This window comes from Condylostylus longicornis, unplaced genomic scaffold, assembly GCF_029603195.1.
Source record: "Condylostylus longicornis isolate FDR11 unplaced genomic scaffold, ASM2960319v2 ptg000013l, whole genome shotgun sequence".
Lineage (NCBI taxonomy): Eukaryota > Metazoa > Arthropoda > Insecta > Diptera > Dolichopodidae > Condylostylus > Condylostylus longicornis.
In genome coordinates, this window is record NW_026577982.1 from 3,033,326 (window position 1) to 3,052,708 (window position 19,383).

General features: G+C 26.2%; 2 protein-coding genes across 7 annotated transcripts in view; one reads left to right on the top strand and one right to left on the bottom strand.

Annotated features, from left to right (window-relative positions):
• LOC129605307 (anoctamin-5) overlaps positions 1 to 5,188 on the top strand; it is a 93,559-nt gene extending 88,371 nt beyond the window's left edge. For 3 of the 6 annotated variants that reach the window (XM_055514983.1, XM_055514982.1, XM_055514984.1), the window contains exons 10-14: positions 2,892 to 3,513; positions 3,579 to 3,784; positions 3,877 to 4,005; positions 4,082 to 4,246; positions 4,356 to 5,188. In XM_055514983.1, coding sequence (XP_055370958.1) covers positions 2,892 to 3,513; positions 3,579 to 3,784; positions 3,877 to 4,005; positions 4,082 to 4,246; positions 4,356 to 4,907 — 1,674 coding nt within the window. In that variant the 3' untranslated portion in view covers positions 4,908 to 5,188. The remainder of the gene's footprint in view (positions 1 to 2,891; positions 3,514 to 3,578; positions 3,785 to 3,876; positions 4,006 to 4,081; positions 4,247 to 4,355) is intronic. The other 3 variants (XM_055514987.1, XM_055514986.1, XM_055514985.1) reach the window with 2 other exon arrangements.
• A 5,562-nt stretch (positions 5,189 to 10,750) lies between these two features.
• The window catches only part of LOC129605657 (pancreatic triacylglycerol lipase-like), a 90,269-nt gene continuing 81,636 nt past the window's right edge, over positions 10,751 to 19,383 (bottom strand). Inside the window, exons 3-8 of the mRNA XM_055515549.1 lie at positions 12,066 to 12,177; positions 11,711 to 11,972; positions 11,374 to 11,531; positions 11,200 to 11,316; positions 11,026 to 11,138; positions 10,751 to 10,914 (exon numbers count right to left, since the gene is read on the bottom strand). Coding sequence (XP_055371524.1) covers positions 10,751 to 10,914; positions 11,026 to 11,138; positions 11,200 to 11,316; positions 11,374 to 11,531; positions 11,711 to 11,972; positions 12,066 to 12,177 — 926 coding nt within the window. The remainder of the gene's footprint in view (positions 10,915 to 11,025; positions 11,139 to 11,199; positions 11,317 to 11,373; positions 11,532 to 11,710; positions 11,973 to 12,065; positions 12,178 to 19,383) is intronic.

The following is a 19,383-nucleotide window of genomic DNA, read 5'->3' on the forward strand; positions in this document are numbered from 1 at the left end:
TATATTAATAATAGTTTAAATACGAGGTTCTCTTACAATGTATGTATAAAAAGAATATAAATCTCGCATTAAATACAAAAATTTTACTCAATAAGTTCATAGTGAAAGATGGTTTGTGAATTTTAATTATTTGCGAGCCATTACAAACTTCCAACCCTCTGCTTCATAAATTGGCATATTTCTTTTTAACAATTTATGTTGAGAACTTGTGTATTTAATTTCTCCTTTTTATTTCTTCTATTTAAACTACAAAAAAGATAAATAGATTCAAATAATTGTCTTATTAGTTATTAGTTAAATTTTGGGAGAAAATTTAGTGCAATAGTTTTAAAAAATTTATATATATACATATATTAACCTAAGGATTGACTTTTTTTCCCCGATTAATTAAGGAACATTGGTTTGTATTTTGCGATAAAAGGCTGTTACCATTTTCCATTTACAAATTTATTTTGTCAAACAGAAAAAAAATCGAAAATTGGCACTTTGCAAACTTTGAGAGACTATAACTCGGGAAATAATTACTACGAAAATTAACGAATAATCTTTTTAAGATAAGGGTCTCATTTGGGTGAGCGATTCGGAGACTTGTTTGTATTTTTTTTTTTAAGGAGAGAAGAAATAACTCCTGAAAAACTTGTTTAGAACTTTGGGAAGAAATAACTCCTGAAATGTTTGTATTTTCATGACTTTGCGAATCTATAGTTTGGTATGGGGAGGAGAGTAATTACACTTTAAAATTATTATTTGATTATTTAAAATTGTTTTGAATGTACTACATTTTGAAAATAGTAAATATTTCACTTTTACCTTGTTTGTCGCAATTAAGTGCATGCTATATTAAAAAAAAAACATTTTATTCACAAATTTTATTATTTTCTGAGGAAACTTCTGAACTTATGAATTGGGTTAATACAATTCTTATCCTAATATGCCAGGATCAACTACAATTATATAAACAAAAATTAGTGTTAGCATTAGAAACAAATACAATAGTTTGATATATACGATAAAATTTATTTGTTCGATGGCATACTAACAGCTTGATCATTTATATCGCATTCAGGCTGGCAAAATAATTAATGTTAAATAAACATTCATAAATGTTTATTTTTTTCTTCTATTATTATTTATTTTAAATTTTGGCTCATATAATATTTAATTAAATAATTATTATAAATTAAATGCAGATTATTTTACTAAGTGCTTCACAATACTATCAGGATAATATACTAATATTAAGAACGGGGTTTTAAAAGAGTTCAATACTGCTCTTCATCTTATACGAGTAATTGAGCAGCATGAAATCAAAAATTAAAAGAGTCCACATTTTAAAATTTTTGAGATTGATGTGCCATCTAATAATTTTGTTTGAGAATTATATGAAATACTTTATCATATAAAAGCAAAAATAATGCAAAGACGAATTTATCATGTTTATAGTAAAATTTAAGAATTGCTCAAATCTTCAAATTTTAAAACCACAAAAAATTATTAAGAAAATTCATTAGTTAAAAAAAGTTTATTTCTTTTCAATCTTACAGAAAAGCGTAATTTTACACTTATCTATTTCTTTTTATTATGTTAGCTTTCGCGCAAAGAACATTTTTTTTGAAATTCAGAAAAACATAGTGAGGAGTAGCTGCTTTTTCGTTTTTTCTGAAAATTAACGAAAGTGGCCACTTTTTAAATTCACCGAATATCCAAAACTAGTTTATGTAGTGGCAACTCGTATAAACCAGTCCTTTGAAAAATTGAAAGTCTTTTCAAAATTTTTTACAAACCTTCCTAAAATTTACCCATAGGATTAATAAAAGTGATAATCAAAAAAATTTATTATCAATAATTCTCCTTAATGCGTACCTACTGTTTTTATTATAAATTTTATATCTATTATACTTAAAAATTTTGTGCATATTTATTTTCAAATATTATGAAAAATACTTTTACAGTCAGTTGTTCAAATATTATAGTTCGCGAAATTGTTTACCTATTTATGTGACATAACAATGCTTCAATTCAAATCAAACCAAATTAATTTTTAAAACTATTTAGAAAACATAATAAAAACAATATTTAGCATTGAAGGTTCAAGGTTTATACTCCTTAACAACCAAATTAAATATTTTTTATTTATAATATAACACTTAAAGAATTATAAAATTAGAGTATTTTTTAAATAAGAGTATGTTATAATTATAATATATAAAATGAAAATAGATTTACCTTTAACAAATTAAATGGCGGGAATTAAAAAATGCAACTAATTCATCTGTCGCCAATAGAACAGATGATCTAGATATAATGTGACCGATATCAAACCCCATAGAGTCAAAAATTTTGAAGCTTCTAAACATTGTAATGAACAATTCATTTCATTAGAGAATGTTTTTCTACATTTTCACCCAAAAAATATGCAATAAGTGTGACATATCAATCTAATATTAAGAGAACATTGTAAGTAAATACAACGTCATCCCTCATAAAACAGAAGTGTTTTCCTTCGGGAATGTACTACTTTAAGTAAAAAATAGAATTAGAGAGATTTTCCGAGGTGAAATGTCAAAATTTCTTATAGAATACACATAATTATAAATGCGGTTGCCTAGAATCAAACGTAATTACCGCCTCGAATTTATCCGCTGCAGATAAAGTAGCCGTAATTCCTATTTTACTAGCGATGTTTTTTATACTCGTATCATCTGTTTTTGGTGGTTTATAAACCTCAGTAATTACGAAAGGTTTCAAATTGTATGTTTTAGGTGATACAATAAACAACTAAACCAGAACCTAATAATAAATCATTCAACAATATTTTAATTATTTAAAAAAAAAAAAGTAATTATATTGAACAAATTATCTTATTGCATTTCTTTTTTTTTTAATTTCAGATTTGTTTATCAGTTTGTGCAATATTTTCATTAATAGTTTATCGTATGTCACAACGTACAGCACATAATTTATATGGTAATCGTGATACAATGACATATAAAATAATGGTATTACCATTAACTGCCGGTATTATTGATTTAATTGTAATAACAATATTAGATCAAGTATACGGTTATTTAGCTGTATTTTTAACTGATATTGAATATCGTCGTACACATACTGAATATAATGAAAGTCTGACTATTAAAATGTACCTATTTCAATTTATTAATTATTATTCATCGTTATTTTATATCGTATTTTTAAAAGGTAAATTTGTTGGTTATCCAGCTAAATATAATAGAATATTTTCATTTCGACAAGAGGAATGTAATCCTGGCGGTTGTTTAATGGAATTATGTCTTCAATTATGTATTATAATGATGGGTAAACAAATTGTAAATGCATTAATTGAAATGCTATTACCATATTTAATAAAAACATATAGTAAATTAAGAATACGTTTTGGTTTATCAACTGGTGACAGTAAAGAAAAATTAATATCATGTAATCAATGGACTGATGATTATCATTTGCTTAAATGGACAAATACATCATTATTTAGTGAATATTTAGAAATGAGTAAGTTATATTTAAAATTTTAATTTATTATTAAAATTCTTAAATGTTTTTCTCTTAAATTTTAGTTTTGCAGTATGGCTTTATTACAATTTTTGTTGTTGCGTTTCCATTAGCACCAGTATTTGCCTTATTAAATAATATTGTTGAAATGAGGTTAGATGCTTTAAAATTATTAAAATTCTATCAAAGACCAATTGCACAAAGAATTAAAGATATTGGAGTTTGGTATAATATAATGTCAATTGTTAGCAGGATAGCTGTAGGAACAAGTGTATGTACAATTAAAAATATTTACTCACCATATCCTTATTTATATTTCATAAATAACTCAAAAACTCTTTGACTCAAAAATTCACTTTTTAGGCATTTATAATAGCATTCTCATCCAATTTTATACCAAAATTAGTTTATAAATATACAGTTAATTCGGAGCATAATTATGATGGTTATCTTAATTTCACATTAGCTTATTTCGATACAAGAGACTTTCAGGTAAATAATTTATTGTATAATATAATTAACTATTTAATTTAAAAAATAATAATTTTTTTTATTTTTAATAATTTAGGAGGGAACAGCGCCAATGCAGAGTCATTTCCAAAACGTTAGTGAATGTCGTTATCCTGAATTTCGTAATCCATATAATATAGCCAATGAGGAAGAAAAATATAAGAGACCATTAATATATTGGAGGATATTCACAGCTCGGCTAGCTTTTATTGTAATTTTCCAGGTAAAAGCAAGTCGTTACTTACTAAAACTGAAGTTATTTATTTAACTGACATAAACAAGCTGAAGCTGAAACAGTAAAAAATTAATACTTATCTTTTCTTATTTTTTAGAATATTGTGGGCATGGTTCAATCATTAGTTGCATGGACAATACCTGATGTACCCGGTAAATTAAGAAATCGTATTAAACGTGAAGAATATTTAACAAGAGAATTAATTATTGAACATGAAAAACGCGAAGCAATCCGAAAAGAAATTAATAAAGATAATAATGATGAAAACAATGATAATGGTGGTGATAGTATATCAAATCAAAGACCATTACAAACATCTGAATCTACATTTAAAGATAATACTAGTAAAGTAAATGAAATTGATGAAAAATCAATAAATAAACATCAATCACAATTGCCACAACCATCGAATAATTCATCAACATCAACAACAACAACTCTTGTTCCAACAATTCAAACACCAGTCGATGATGCAAATGTAGTAGATTCAAATTCAAGCTCAAATTTATTGGATACCGAATCGGATATGATTGATACACCATTATATGCTCAACCTTTAACACATCCTCCAGAAATGACTGAATCTCTTAATTATCCTAGAAGACGTTTACAACCTGAATATTATTTGGATAGAACAACACCAGTTTGAGATTTACTTAAAAAACATCATTTGTACATTTTATATGAATAGGATCATAGGATTAAATAAAAACAAAAATTATTGTAAAATATGTAATTATTTATAAAAATTGTAAAAATCGAAATTTTACATACAACTTTGTATATAATATTATGACATACTTACAATTTAAGTTTATATAGGGAAAATAAACTCTCTTTTAGTTTAAGCTTTTATGTTTTATAATGTTTTATAATGAAAATAACAAAAAAAAAAAACAAATCCGTTTAGATTTTTGATAAAAAATTAATATTAGAATTATTATTAACATACATATAATTATATTTTATTATTTATTATAAAAATATTTTATATAAAAGAGTTTAATATTCTTGAACGAGGAATTCTTTATAAAATTTTCATATTCAAAGAATAATTTTTTTGGCAACTAATTCTTTTATTTTTAACTTATAATTTACCTTTTATACATTTTTCTATTATTTAAAATATCTTTAAAAGGAATATTTTATAAAAGTTTCATAGAAAAAAAATCAAAATTTTCATTGTATAAGATTTACAAATTCAAATAGTTTGCAATTTAATTCATTTTATTTTGAGCAAATGCAAAAGCAAATACAGTTTAAAATTTTAATGTTAAAAGTATTATTATAAAATATTATTGTGTTACTTAAAAAAGTAATTTATTATTTACATTATTTACATGAAATTATAATTAATGAAATTTATTATTTTATTCTGCTATAATTCATTTCGTATTATAAATTTAAATAAAAACTCTTAAAAATTTTGTACAATAAACTTTTCAAAGATATTCAAAATTATAAGAGCAAAATAAGCATCAATAAAATTTGTAGATTTATTTAAAAAAATTTTATTATTTGATTTTTTATAATTTTTCATATTAGTACATATTAAGATTTATTTTTTTTATTTTTATGTACTTAAACTTGTTTAAAACATTTTTAATTCGTTACTTAGTTAAGCAAGTTTAGGTAGATTTGGAAAAAATTATTTTATATACAAAATATATTTACAATAAATTGTAGGTTACTGGGAACAACCATATTAAATGGACAGAAAAAATTAACTTAAACAACTTTTATAAATTTATGTAATATTACAAATAGAAACATATATTAATATATTTGTATATGTTTACAACTATTATATTATATAAAAACAGAAAAATTATTTAAAGTATTAATTTAAAAAAAAGGAACTTGTTTTAATTGAAATGAAAGTAGTTTTTTTTATTATTCTTCTAAGAAAAAACTTATCCATCCAGCAAAAAATTTAATAAGCTCTAATATTCTTAAGAATAAAATTCGTATAAGTAAAAATAATAGCTATTTTTCTATTTTAATATATGATTAACAAAATCCAGAATGAAGTTGCTATTTTAATTTGTGCACTCTATAGGAAAAATTACGTGCAACATATTTATGTATATGTATCCTATGGCAAAATATAAAAGCCTTAAATTTTAAAATTTTAAAGCCTTACCTGTTAATAAGACGATTTTATTCGGTAATTAATTATCTGACAAAATAAAAAATTGTAACAAATTTATTAAGAGCGATAAAAAAAAAATTTTATTAAAATTTTTAAAATAGACATTTTATATTAAATAATATATCAAAAAGCATATAAATTAATAAATCTAAAACTAAAATTAAACATTAACATATAAAACAATAGCAGCAATCAGAAAATATTATATTCATTTTTTTGTTTTTTTAAATAGATTTTTTACATTTAAATATTAGTATCTAACAATAATTAACAACAAATCTGAAATTTTATAATAAATGTAAATATTTTTATTTAAATAATAAAATTATGAAAACTCTTGTTCCCAGAAGTTTGAATATATACCAGAAAAAGTTGCTCAATTGATTAAAAAAAATTATTTAATGTTAAAAATAAAAAAGATAAAAACTAATAAAAAATTAAAAATAAAACTGTTAAAATTATTATAAGTAAGTAAAAAACACTTATCAAACGTTATGTACATAAAAAATATGTAAAAAATTTGTTAATGAAATTTTTACCTACATACGAGTATAAAAAAATTAATTATATTTTTTTAATGTATCATAAGTTATATACATATATACGTATTCTATTGTACATATATGAACAGAACGTTGGCATTTATATACATAATTTAAATATTTTTAAATTTTAATAAATATATACGTATAAATTTTTTTAATTTTTTTTTTACTTTTAGGTTTTTTCATATGTTACTATAATATTTAAAACAAATGTTTACACATATAATTTAAAGAAAATAATAAAAACAAAAATAAAAGCTACCTGTAGGGCACATAAAATAGTAACTAATATTTAAAAATAATTAAATTTTTTAAACTGAAATACCAACATATTATGCCTATAATAACAAAAATCAATTGCTACGTATACATGAGGGCATTATTATTTAAATTATGTTCTAAATAATGAATAATTTGTTTTCATATACCTAAAAATAGGCTTTATAAAAATTATAAAAATTAATTTTTACATTTAATGTAAAAGCATAATTTCAATTAATTATATTAATAATATAGCAGAACAGTTTCCAATTTACTTCATTATTGACTATACATAAGAAAATAAATAAATTAATTAAATAATTAAATTAAAATATTAACAATAGACTACAAAAATTCACAAGTAAACCTATAAAAGTTTACCAAATTTGGAATTTTGGGTAAATTCAAACCGATAACAAAATCTATATTGTGTCAGAAAAACTAGCTGAACACTATCAAATTGTTAAAACAGAATTAAAACAGTACTATAAATATTTAATTACCTATTTTAAATTTTTTTTCAAATCGCCATCAAACAGAAAAACCTGATTTTGTGGGTATCAATTAGATTTTGACGAATTTTTACAGTTGAAAAATTCAAGGGAAAAATTGTTTTGATTGAATTGAATCAAGTTGAATTTCGACTAAATATAAATTGTATACTTGACTTCTTAAACGACTAATTTAAATAAATTTCTTACTTAACGAATTTTATTAGGCAGGGAAAGTGCAGCACAAATCTAATTTTATATTATTTTTTAAATTTTACTTTCATAAATTGCTTTAACCATTTTGAAAAAATATTTTGTAGTAAAAAAGTTAGAACATAAACAATTTTAAGTATGTTTTTTTAGCCATATAATTTTATTTTGCAAAAAAAATTACTGACCAGATTTAAAATAAAAATTTATTTATCTTTTACATATAAAATACCTCATTAATATTTCAAACTTCATGTATACGTAGTAAATTTCAAACAGTGGACTCAATCTTTATACAATCAATAAAAATATAAAACAAAATAAGCAAAATCAAATAATTAAAAATTTTATTCAAAAAAAAAAAAAAAAAAAAAATAATCAGAATTAAATTTTTTAACATTATTATAATTTATTTTTTCTATTAAGCAAAAAATTTGAAAAAATAAATAAAAGATTATAAAAATAACATAATTAAATGTTTATCTTAAAAATAAATTTAAAAATTCAATTTAAAAAAAAAAAACAAAAAATTTAAGCCAAATTAATTAAAATGTCAGTAAATAATGAATTAAAAAAAAATTAAATAACTAAATTGTAATTAAAAAAAGTTAAAACGTAGAATTTATATTTGCTCAAATTTGTACCTTAACAAAACAAAATTTTAAAGTAAAATAGAACTTTCAAATAGTATGTTACTTCTTAAGAATAAGTAATTTTTTTTTTCAATTTTATTAAAGTTGTGCTAAGTAAGCATCTGCTATCAGTAAAAGAATTTTTCTTTTTTCTAAAAACTTTTAGAGTCTAAGAATCTGTTCTAATCAAAGAGAAAATTGTGTTCACAGGATATTTAATTATATATAATATAATTATAGATAATTTAAAGACTCCTTTAGAAGCCTGCATAATAATCTTAAACTTTTTACAAAAGAGTAACAGTTTAAGGTGGAATTGCTGTTGCACGGATGATAGCCGTTTCGAAGTTTTTCTTCCAAAAAAAATTTCCAATTGTTCAAATATAATTTTTATAGTCTTTATGTGTATTTAAATACATTTTCATAAATTTGTGCTTAAAATTTCATTTCAAAAATTACTTCGAAAATGAAAAGGCATGCAGCTAATAAAAATACACATAAGGACTACGGCGACATAATAACAGAACGACATAATAAAAGAACGGCGACATAATAAACTTCTAGTTTGTTACAAAAAAATGAAATTAATAAAAATTATAAAATTAATTAAAATTATATGAGTTATCATTTGGTCAAATTTTAACAATAACTTCTGTAAAATATTATTTTACCGAAAAAGTTATTTGAATTTTCAATTTAAATTGCATTTTCTTATTAAAAAAATGAAAATATTTTAATTCCAACGAAATAAAATTTTTTGTGTCTAATTTAATTCTTTGGATATTTTTTTTTCGAAAATTCTACTGGTAACTTAGTAAGTAACAATAGTAATTATCCAAATTCAAAATAGATTTAAAATAAAATGAAATTAATAAAAAATAAAAAATTTTTAAAGAAAATTTTACCATATTTTTATAATTATAATTGAAAATTAATTGTTACGCTTTTTTTTTTTAATCTGAGTTTATTTCTAAAGTAATTTAAATAAGTTCTATATAAATTCTTAAACAAGAATTAGTATATTCGTACATTTTGTATCAAATTTTCAATTTATTCTTCTCGTTTTGATAGTTTTGTATAAATTCTAATAAAATTACAATAAATGTGAATATTTCAAATAATTTTAAAATTCACTTGAGTCAATTTACTATTTCGGAGTAAATTGTGCGTAAATTGTGTAAAAGTGTTGTACCTACAGTAATTTATAAAAAGTAAATTTCCACAATATAAAATTTTAAAATTCAATTTAAATTAATTTTTAATAACAGTTTTTAATTTTTAATAATTTAATTATAATCATAAATGTGGTAAATATTTTAAATTTTACACATAATAAGCAGAATACTAATTAGCCAAATTTAAAAAAAAAAGTTATAATAGAATCAAATAAATAAAAAAAATTTTTTTTTTTTAAAATTTTAAAGAATAAAATTTGTAAGTTATTTTATTCAATAATAACGTAAATTTATCAAAAAATAAAAATTGTTTTTTATTTTTCTTTATATTGTTTGTATTTATATTTATTTTTCTTTATATTCCATCAAGACCGGGAGGGTTGGAACTTCCGACATTGGGCCGTCTAGATTGGTGAATTAACTCACTGGACACTGTTTCTCGATGGCCTATTTGAAGAAAATGAATCGTCCATTTGAAGGCGTCCTTTCTAGGAGAAGACGAGACAATGAAGCTTCTGTTATACCAGTGCGAGACGGTAACATGGTTGTGATTAACATATTTCGGAAGAGAATTCGTTACCCTGCCGAAAATCTCACGCCTTGACTATCACGCTGTGATGCAGTTTTACAAAAAATCCTAAGTATAGCCTAAATATAGAAATGGGGCGAAAAGAGCCTGTCCAACTGGCAAAAAAAACAAAATCTATTATATATATACATAGCTAAATGGTATTGTTGTATATTTCATGTATGAAAGAGTTGTATATGAAAAGACAAGGTATTTTTTTTTTTAATTTTAGATTTATTTTAATTTTACAAAATCGTCAATTTTTTCATGAAATATTTTTAAACAGGCATTCATTAATTTTAGAAAACTCAGAATCCTTTATTTTTACACACATTTCGTTACCATTAACTTCGAGCGTAGGGCTGATTAGGATTTGTTTTTAAGTAATAGTCCCCAGTGGAGCTATGTTTAAAAAAAATTGTTTTCACTTTAATTAAAAAAATTTAAAAAAAAACTATTTACTCTAGTGAAACATGTAATCCCATTATTGCAGTTTCATCTTCATAAAAACCGAGTAAATAACTAGTATATGAATCTGCTTTATTCGCTATAAATTTTTGTTGATATAAATTTGCAACACTTTCAGCCCAAAATCTCCAAGATCTCCAATGACTGCAACAATCTTAAACAAGTACAAGAAAAAAATAATTTGTTTAAATTTATTTAAATTTTTTAAATAATAAGTTGAACAATATAAAATAAGCTTTATAAATAAATAAAAATAAACAAAAACCATTATCATCTCCAGTAAATAAATGTCTAGGAACTGGACATCCTGATTGTACTGAATAACCACCATTCGGCCAAAAATCTACAGTACCAGTAGAATATGGAGCTCCCAAAAGACTATAAAATTGCAAATAAGCATTATATTATAATGTCAATAAAATTTGTAATATAAATTTACCCCGCATCCGTATGAATAACATCAACAAATACAGCATCACTTGGACCTAAATGATCAAAAATAATATCTATCGGTAAATCATAATAGCCTGGATTTGCTGGATCTAATCCAGATATTCTTAAATTGAATTTAAATTATTAAAATTATAAAAAATAAAAATGTATTATAATTTACCTTGGTAATATAAGTGAACCACCACTTTGTTGAATTATTTCACGTCCTATATAACCTGATAATTGACTACCTAAAGAGTGACCAACTAAATGAAAATCTTGTAAAGGCAAACCAGCATTAAAAAGATTTAATAAAGCTTCCGTAATATAGGGCGCCAGCTAAAATTTTTAAAAAAAATTTTCAAATATCATAAAAGTTTTAAATGATTTTTATAATAATTAATATTATTAGAAATTTAATTATTTGCATACATCGATTTATCTTTAAAACAAGAATATGTTTTCCATAACATTTAAAATTAAAAATGACTTACAAAATTAAATATTTTTCAACTTACATAAGGAACAGCCTGATATGCTGAAATATAATCAATTGATTTTATATTTGCTTCAACATACAAACTATAGTCTAAAGCTAAGAAATTATAATTTGGAAGATAGCTATAAGAATTTTTCACAACTTGGATACTTTCACTAGCTTGACTTTCTGTATAACCATGTACATATAATGTTGTTAATTTATTAATATCAAAAACTGGATGATTTAAAAGTTGATTTGCATCCTTTAATTGATATGATGTATTTTGTAAATTTCCATCACTATTTATTCAAATAAAATAATATTATTCTTAAATTATATTGAAAATACCCTAAAAAAAAACATAATATGTAGATACATTTGAAAATATTTACCCATAATAGAAATATATTCGTACATTATTCCATGGATCAGGATATTGAGGGCTTATAATTACTGGAAGTGTTACAGCTATCGAACCAAGAAGTCCACTTTCGGTTGTTTTACCTTATAACAGTTTTAAAAATTATTAACAGTTCTTATTAATATAATATTATAAATACGTTGCATTTTATGTATTTTTTGTGGTCACTGGAATCCACAGATTCTGCCGATATATGATAATAGGTTGTAGCAAAAATATTTTTGGAGATATTTGAAAAAATCTTTTGCAAAACTTTAAATGCGTTTTCTGGGTAAACAAGAAGAGATAGAGCGATTCTACGTGTTTTTTGTGATCACTGGGAATGCACAGATTCTGCCGATATATAATAATAGGTTGTAGCAAAAATATTTTTGGAGATATTTGAAAAAATCTTTTGCAAAACTTTAAACGCGTTTTCTGGCTAAACTAGAAGAGATAGAGCGATTCTCCGTGTTTTTTGTGATCACTCGGAATGCACAGATTCTGCCGATATATGATAATAGGTTGTAGCAAAAATATTTTTGGAGATATTTGAAAAAATCTTTTGCAAAACTTTAAACGCGTTTTCTGGCTAAACTAGAAGAGATAGAGCGATTCTACGTGTTTTTTGTGATCACTGGGAATGCACAGATTCTGCCGATATATGATAATAGGTTGTAGCATTAATATTTTTGGAGATATTTGAAAAAATCTTTTGCAAAACTTTAAATGCGTTTTCTGGCTAAACTAGAAGAGATAGAGCGATTCTACGTGTTTTTTGTGATCACTGGGAATGCACAGATTCTGCCGATATATACTAATAAGTTGTAGCAAAAATATTTTTAGAGATATTTAAAAAATCTTTTGCAAAACTTTAAATGCGTTTTCTGGCTAAACTAGAAGAGATAGAGCGATTCTACGTATTTTTTTGTGATCATTGGGAATGCACAGATTCTGCCGATATATGATAATAGGTTGTAGCAAAAATATTTTTGGAGATATTTGAAAAAATCTTTTCCAAAACTTTAAATGCGTTTTCTGGCTAAACTAGAAGAGATAGAGCGATTCTACGTGTTTTTTGTGATCACTAGGAATGCACAGATTCTGCCGATATATGATAATAGGTTGTAGCAAAAATATTTTTGGAGATATTTGAAAAAATCTTTTGCAAAACTTTAAACGCGTTTTCTGGCTAAACTAGAAGAGATAGAGCGATTCTACGTATTTTTTGTGATCACTGGGAATGCACAGATTCTGCCGATATATGATAATAGGTTGTAGCAAAGATATTTTTGGAGATATTTGAAAAAATCTTTTGCAAAACTTTAAATGCGTTTTCTGGGTAAACAAGAAGAGATAGAGCGATTCTACGTGTTTTTTGTGATCACTGGGAATGCACAGATTCTGCCGATATATAATAATAGGTTGTAGCAAAAATATTTTTGGAGATATTTGAAAAAATCTTTTGCAAAACTTTAAATGCGTTTTCTGGCTAAACTAGAAGAGATAGAGCGATTCTCCGTGTTTTTTGTGATCACTCGGAATGCACAGATTCTGCCGATATATGATAATAGGTTGTAGCAAAAATATTTTTGGAGATATTTGAAAAAATCTTTTGCAAAACTTTAAACGCGTTTTCTGGCTAAACTAGAAGAGATAGAGCGATTCTACGTGTTTTTTGTGATCACTGGGAATGCACAGATTCTGCCGATATATGATAATAGGTTGTAGCATTAATACTTTTGGAGATATTTGAAAAAATCTTTTGCAAAACTTTAAATGCGTTTTCTGGCTAAACTAGAAGAGACAGAGCGATTCCACGTGTATTTTGTGATCACTGGGAATGCACAGATTCTGCCGATATATACTAATAAGTTGTAGCAAAAATATTTTTGGAGATATTTAAAAAATCTTTTGCAAAACTTTAAATGCGTTTTCTGGCTAAACTAGAAGAGATAGAGCGATTCTACGTATTTTTTGTGATCATTGGGAATGCACAGATTCTGCCGATATATGATAATAGGTTGTAGCAAAAATATTTTTGGAGATATTTGAAAAAATCTTTTCCAAAACTTTAAATGCGTTTTCTGGCTAAACTAGAAGAGATAGAGCGATTCTACGTGTTTTTTGTGATCACTGGGAATGCACAGATTCTGCCGATATATGATAATAGGTTGTAGCAAAAATATTTTTGGAGATATTTGAAAAAATCTTTTGTAAAACTTTAAACGCGTTTTCTGGCTAAACTAGAAGAGATAGAGCGATTCTACGTATTTTTTGTGATCACTGGGAATGCACAGATTCTGCCGATATATGATAATAGGTTGTAGCAAAGATATTTTTGGAGATATTTGAAAAAATCTTTTGCAAAACTTTAAATACGTTTTCTGGCTAAACTAGAAGAGATAGAGCGATTCTACGTGTTTTTTGTGATCACTGGGAATGCACAGATTCTGCCGATATATGATAATAGGTTGTAGCAAAAATATTTTTGGAGATATTTGAAAAAATCTTTTGCAAAACTTTAAATGCGTTTTCTAACTAAACTAGAAGAGATAGAGCGATTCTACGTGTTTTTTGTGATCACTGGGAATGCACAGATTCTGCCGATATATGATAATAGGTTGTAGCAAAAATATTTTTGGAGATATTTGAAAAAATCTTTTGCAAAACTTTAAACGCGTTTTCTGGCTAAACTATAAGAGATAGAGCGAATCTATGTAATCTTTGTGATCACTGTGAATGCACAGATTCTGCCGATATATGATAATAGGTTGTAGCAAAAATATTTTTGGAGATTCTGCCGATATATGATAATAGGTTGTAGCAAAAATATTTTTGGAGATATTTGAAAAAATCTTTTGCAAAACTTTAAATGCGTTTTCTGGCTAAACTAGAAGAGATAGAGCGATTCTACGTGTTTTTTTGTGATCACTGGGAATGCACAGATTCTGCCGATGTATGATAATAGGTTGTAGCAAAAATATGTTTGGAGATATTTGAAAAAATCTTTTGCAAAACTTTAAACGCGTTTTCTGGCTAAACTAGAAGAGATAGAGCGATTCTACGTGTTTTTTGTGATCACTGGGAATGCACAGATTCTGCCGATATATGATAATAGGTTGTAGCATTAATATTTTTGGAGATATTTGAAAAAATCTTTTCCAAAACTTTAAATGCGTTTTCTGGCTAAACTAGAAGAGATAGAGCGATTCTACGTGTTTTTTGTGATCACTGGGTATGCACAGATTCTGCCGATATACGATAATAGGTTGTAGCAAAAATATTTTTGGAGATATTTGAAAAAATCTTTTGCAAAACTTTAAACGCGTTTTCTGGCTAAACTAGAAGAGATAGAGCGATTCTACGTGTTTTTTGTGATCACTGGGAATGCACAGATTCTGTCGATATATGATAATAGGTTGTAGCATTAATATTTTTGGAGATATTTGAAAAAATCTTTTGCAAAACTTTAAATGCGTTTTCTGGCTAAACTAGAAGAGATAGAGCGAAGAGATAGACGTGTTTTTTGTGATCACTGGGAATGCACAGATTCTGCCGATATATGATAATAGGTTGTAGCAAAAATATTTTTGGAGATATTTGAAAAAATCTTTTGCAAAACTTTAAACGCGTTTCCTGGCTAAACTGGAAGAGATAGAGCGATTCTACGTGTTTTTTGTGATCACTGGGAATGCACAGATTCTGCCGATATATGATAATAGGTTGTAGCAAAAATATTTTTGGAGATATTTGAAAAAATCTTTTGCAAAACTTTAAACGCGTTTCCTGGCTAAACTGGAAGAGATAGAGCGATTCTACGTGTTTTTTGTGATCACTGGGAATGCACAGATTCTGCCGATATATGATAATAGGTTGCAGCAAAAATATTTTTGGAGATATTTGAAAAAATCTTTTGCAAAACTTTAAACGCGTTTTCTGGCTAAACTAGAAGAGATAGAGCGATTCTACATGTTTTTTGTGATCACTGGGAATGCACAGACTCTGCCGATATATGATAATAGGTTGTAGCATTAATATTTTTGGAGATATTTGAAAAAATCTTTTGCAAAACTTTAAATGCGTTTTCTGGCTAAACTAGAAGAGATAGAGCGATTCTACGTGTTTTTTGTGATCACTGGGAATGCACAGATTCTGCCGATATACGATAATAGGTTGTAGCAAAAATGTTTTTGGAGATATTTGAAAAAATCTTTTGCAAAACTTTAAATGCGTTTTCTGGCTAAACTAGAAGAGATAGAGCGAAGAGATAGACGTGTTTTTTGTGATCACTGGGAATGCACAGATTCTGCCGATATATGATAATAGGTTGTAGCAAAAATATTTTTGGAGATATTTGAAAAAATCTTTTGCAAAACTTTAAATGCGTTTTCTGGCTAAACTAGAAGAGATAGAGCGAAGAGATAGACGTGTTTTTTGTGATCACTGGGAATGCACAGATTCTGCCGATATATGATAATAGGTTGTAGCAAAAATATTTTTGGAGATATTTGAAAAAATCTTTTGCAAAACTTTAAACGCGTTTCCTGGCTAAACTAGAAGAGATAGAGCGATTCTACATGTTTTTTGTGATCACTGGGAATGCACAGACTCTGCCGATATATGATAATAGGTTGTAGCATTAATATTTTTGGAGATATTTGAAAAAATCTTTTGCAAAACTTTAAATGCGTTTTCTGGCTAAACTAGAAGAGATAGAGCGAAGAGATAGACGTGTTTTTTGTGATCACTGGGAATGCACAGATTCTGCCGATATATGATAATAGGTTGTAGCAAAAATATTTTTGGAGATATTTGAAAAAATCTTTTGCAAAACTTTAAACGCGTTTCCTGGCTAAACTGGAAGAGATAGAGCGATTCTGCGTGTTTTTTGTGATCACTGGGAATGCACAGATTCTGCCGATATATGATAATAGGTTGTAGCAAAAATATGTTTGGAGATATTTGAAAAAATCTTTTGCAAAACTTTAAATACGTTTTCTGGCTAAACTGGAAGAGATAGAGCGATTCTACGTATTTTTTGTGATCACTGGGAATGCACAGATTCTGCCGATATATGATAATAGGTTGCAGCAAAAATATTTTTGGAGATATTTGAAAAAATCTTTTGCAAAACTTTAAACGCGTTTTCTGGCTAAACTAGAAGAGATAGAGCGAAGAGATAGACGTGTTTTTTGTGATCACTGGGAATGCACAGATTCTGCCGATATATGATAATAGGTTGTAGCAAAAATATTTTTGGAGATATTTGAAAAAATCTTTTGCAAAACTTTAAACGCGTTTTCTGGCTAAACTAGAAGAGATAGAGCGATTCTACGTGTTTTTTGTGATCACTGGGTATGCACAGATTCTGCCGATATACGATAATAGGTTGTAGCAAAGATATTTTTGGAGATATTTGAAAAAATCTTTTGCAAAACTTTAAATGCGTTTTCTGGGTAAACAAGAAGAGATAGAGCGATTCTACGTGTTTTTTGTGATCACTGGGAATGCACAGATTCTGCCGATATATAATAATAGGTTGTAGCAAAAATATTTTTGGAGATATTTGAAAAAATCTTTTGCAAAACTTTAAATGCGTTTTCTGGCTAAACTAGAAGAGATAGAGCGATTCTACGTGTTTTTTGTGATCACTGGGAATGCACAGATTCTGCCGATATATGATAATAGGTTGTAGCATTAATATTTTTGGAGATATTTGAAAAAATCTTTTCCAAAACTTTAAATGCGTTTTCTGGCTAAACTAGAAGAGATAGAGCGATTCTACGTGTTTTTTGTGATCACTGGGTATGCACAGATTCTGCCGATATACGATAATAGGTTGTAGCAAAGATATTTTTGGAGATATTTGAAAAAATCTTTTGCAAAACTTTAAATGCGTTTTCTGGGTAAACAAGAAGAGATAGAGCGATTCTACGTTTTTTTTGTGATCACTGGGAATGCACAGATTCTGCCGATATATAATAATAGGTTGTAGCAAAAATATTTTTGGAGATATTTGAAAAAATCTTTTGCAAAACTTTAAATGCGTTTTCTGGCTAAACTAGAAGAGATAGAGCGATTCTCCGTGTTTTTTGTGATCACTCGGAATGCACAGATTCTGCCGATATATGATAATAGGTTGTAGCAAAAATATTTTTGGAGATATTTGAAAAAATCTTTTGCAAAACTTTAAACGCGTTTTCTGGCTAAACTAGAAGAGATAGAGCGATTCTACGTGTTTTTTGTGATCACTGGGAATGCACAGATTCTGCCGATATATGATAATAGGTTGTAGCATTAATACTTTTGGAGATATTTGAAAAAATCTTTTGCAAAACTTTAAATGCGTTTTCTGGCTAAACTAGAAGAGATAGAGCGATTCTACGTGTTTTTTGTGATCACTGGGAATGCACAGATTCTGCCGATATATACTAATAAGTTGTAGCAAAAATATTTTTGGAGATATTTAAAAAATCTTTTGCAAAACTTTAAATGCGTTTTCTGGCTAAACTAGAAGAGATAGAGCGATTCTACGTATTTTTTGTGATCATTGGGAATGCACAGATTCTGCCGATATATGATAATAGGTTGTAGCAAAAATATTTTTGGAGATATTTGAAAAAATCTTTTCCAAAACTTTAAATGCGTTTTCTGGCTAAACTAGAAGAGATAGAGCGATTCTACGTGTTTTTTGTGATCACTGGGAATGCACAGATTCTGCCGATATATGATAATAGGTTGTAGCAAAAATATTTTTGGAGATATTTGAAAAAATCTTTTGTAAAACTTTAAACGCGTTTTCTGGCTAAACTAGAAGAGATAGAGCGATTCTACGTATTTTTTGTGATCACTGGGAATGCACAGATTCTGCCGATATATGATAATAGGTTGTAGCAAAGATATTTTTGGAGATATTTGAAAAAATCTTTTGCAAAACTTTAAATACGTTTTCTGGCTAAACTAGAAGAGATAGAGCGATTCTACGTGTTTTTTGTGATCACTGGGAATGCACAGATTCTGCCGATATATGATAATAGGTTGTAGCAAAAATATTTTTGGAGATATTTGAAAAAATCTTTTGCAAAACTTTAAATGCGTTTTCTAACTAAACTAGAAGAGATAGAGCGATTCTACGTGTTTTTTGTGATCACTGGGAATGCACAGATTCTGCCGATATATGATAATAGGTTGTAGCAAAAATATTTTTGGAGATATTTGAAAAAATCTTTTGCAAAACTTTAAACGCGTTTTCTGGCTAAACTATAAGAGATAGAGCGAATCTATGTAATCTTTGTGATCACTGTGAA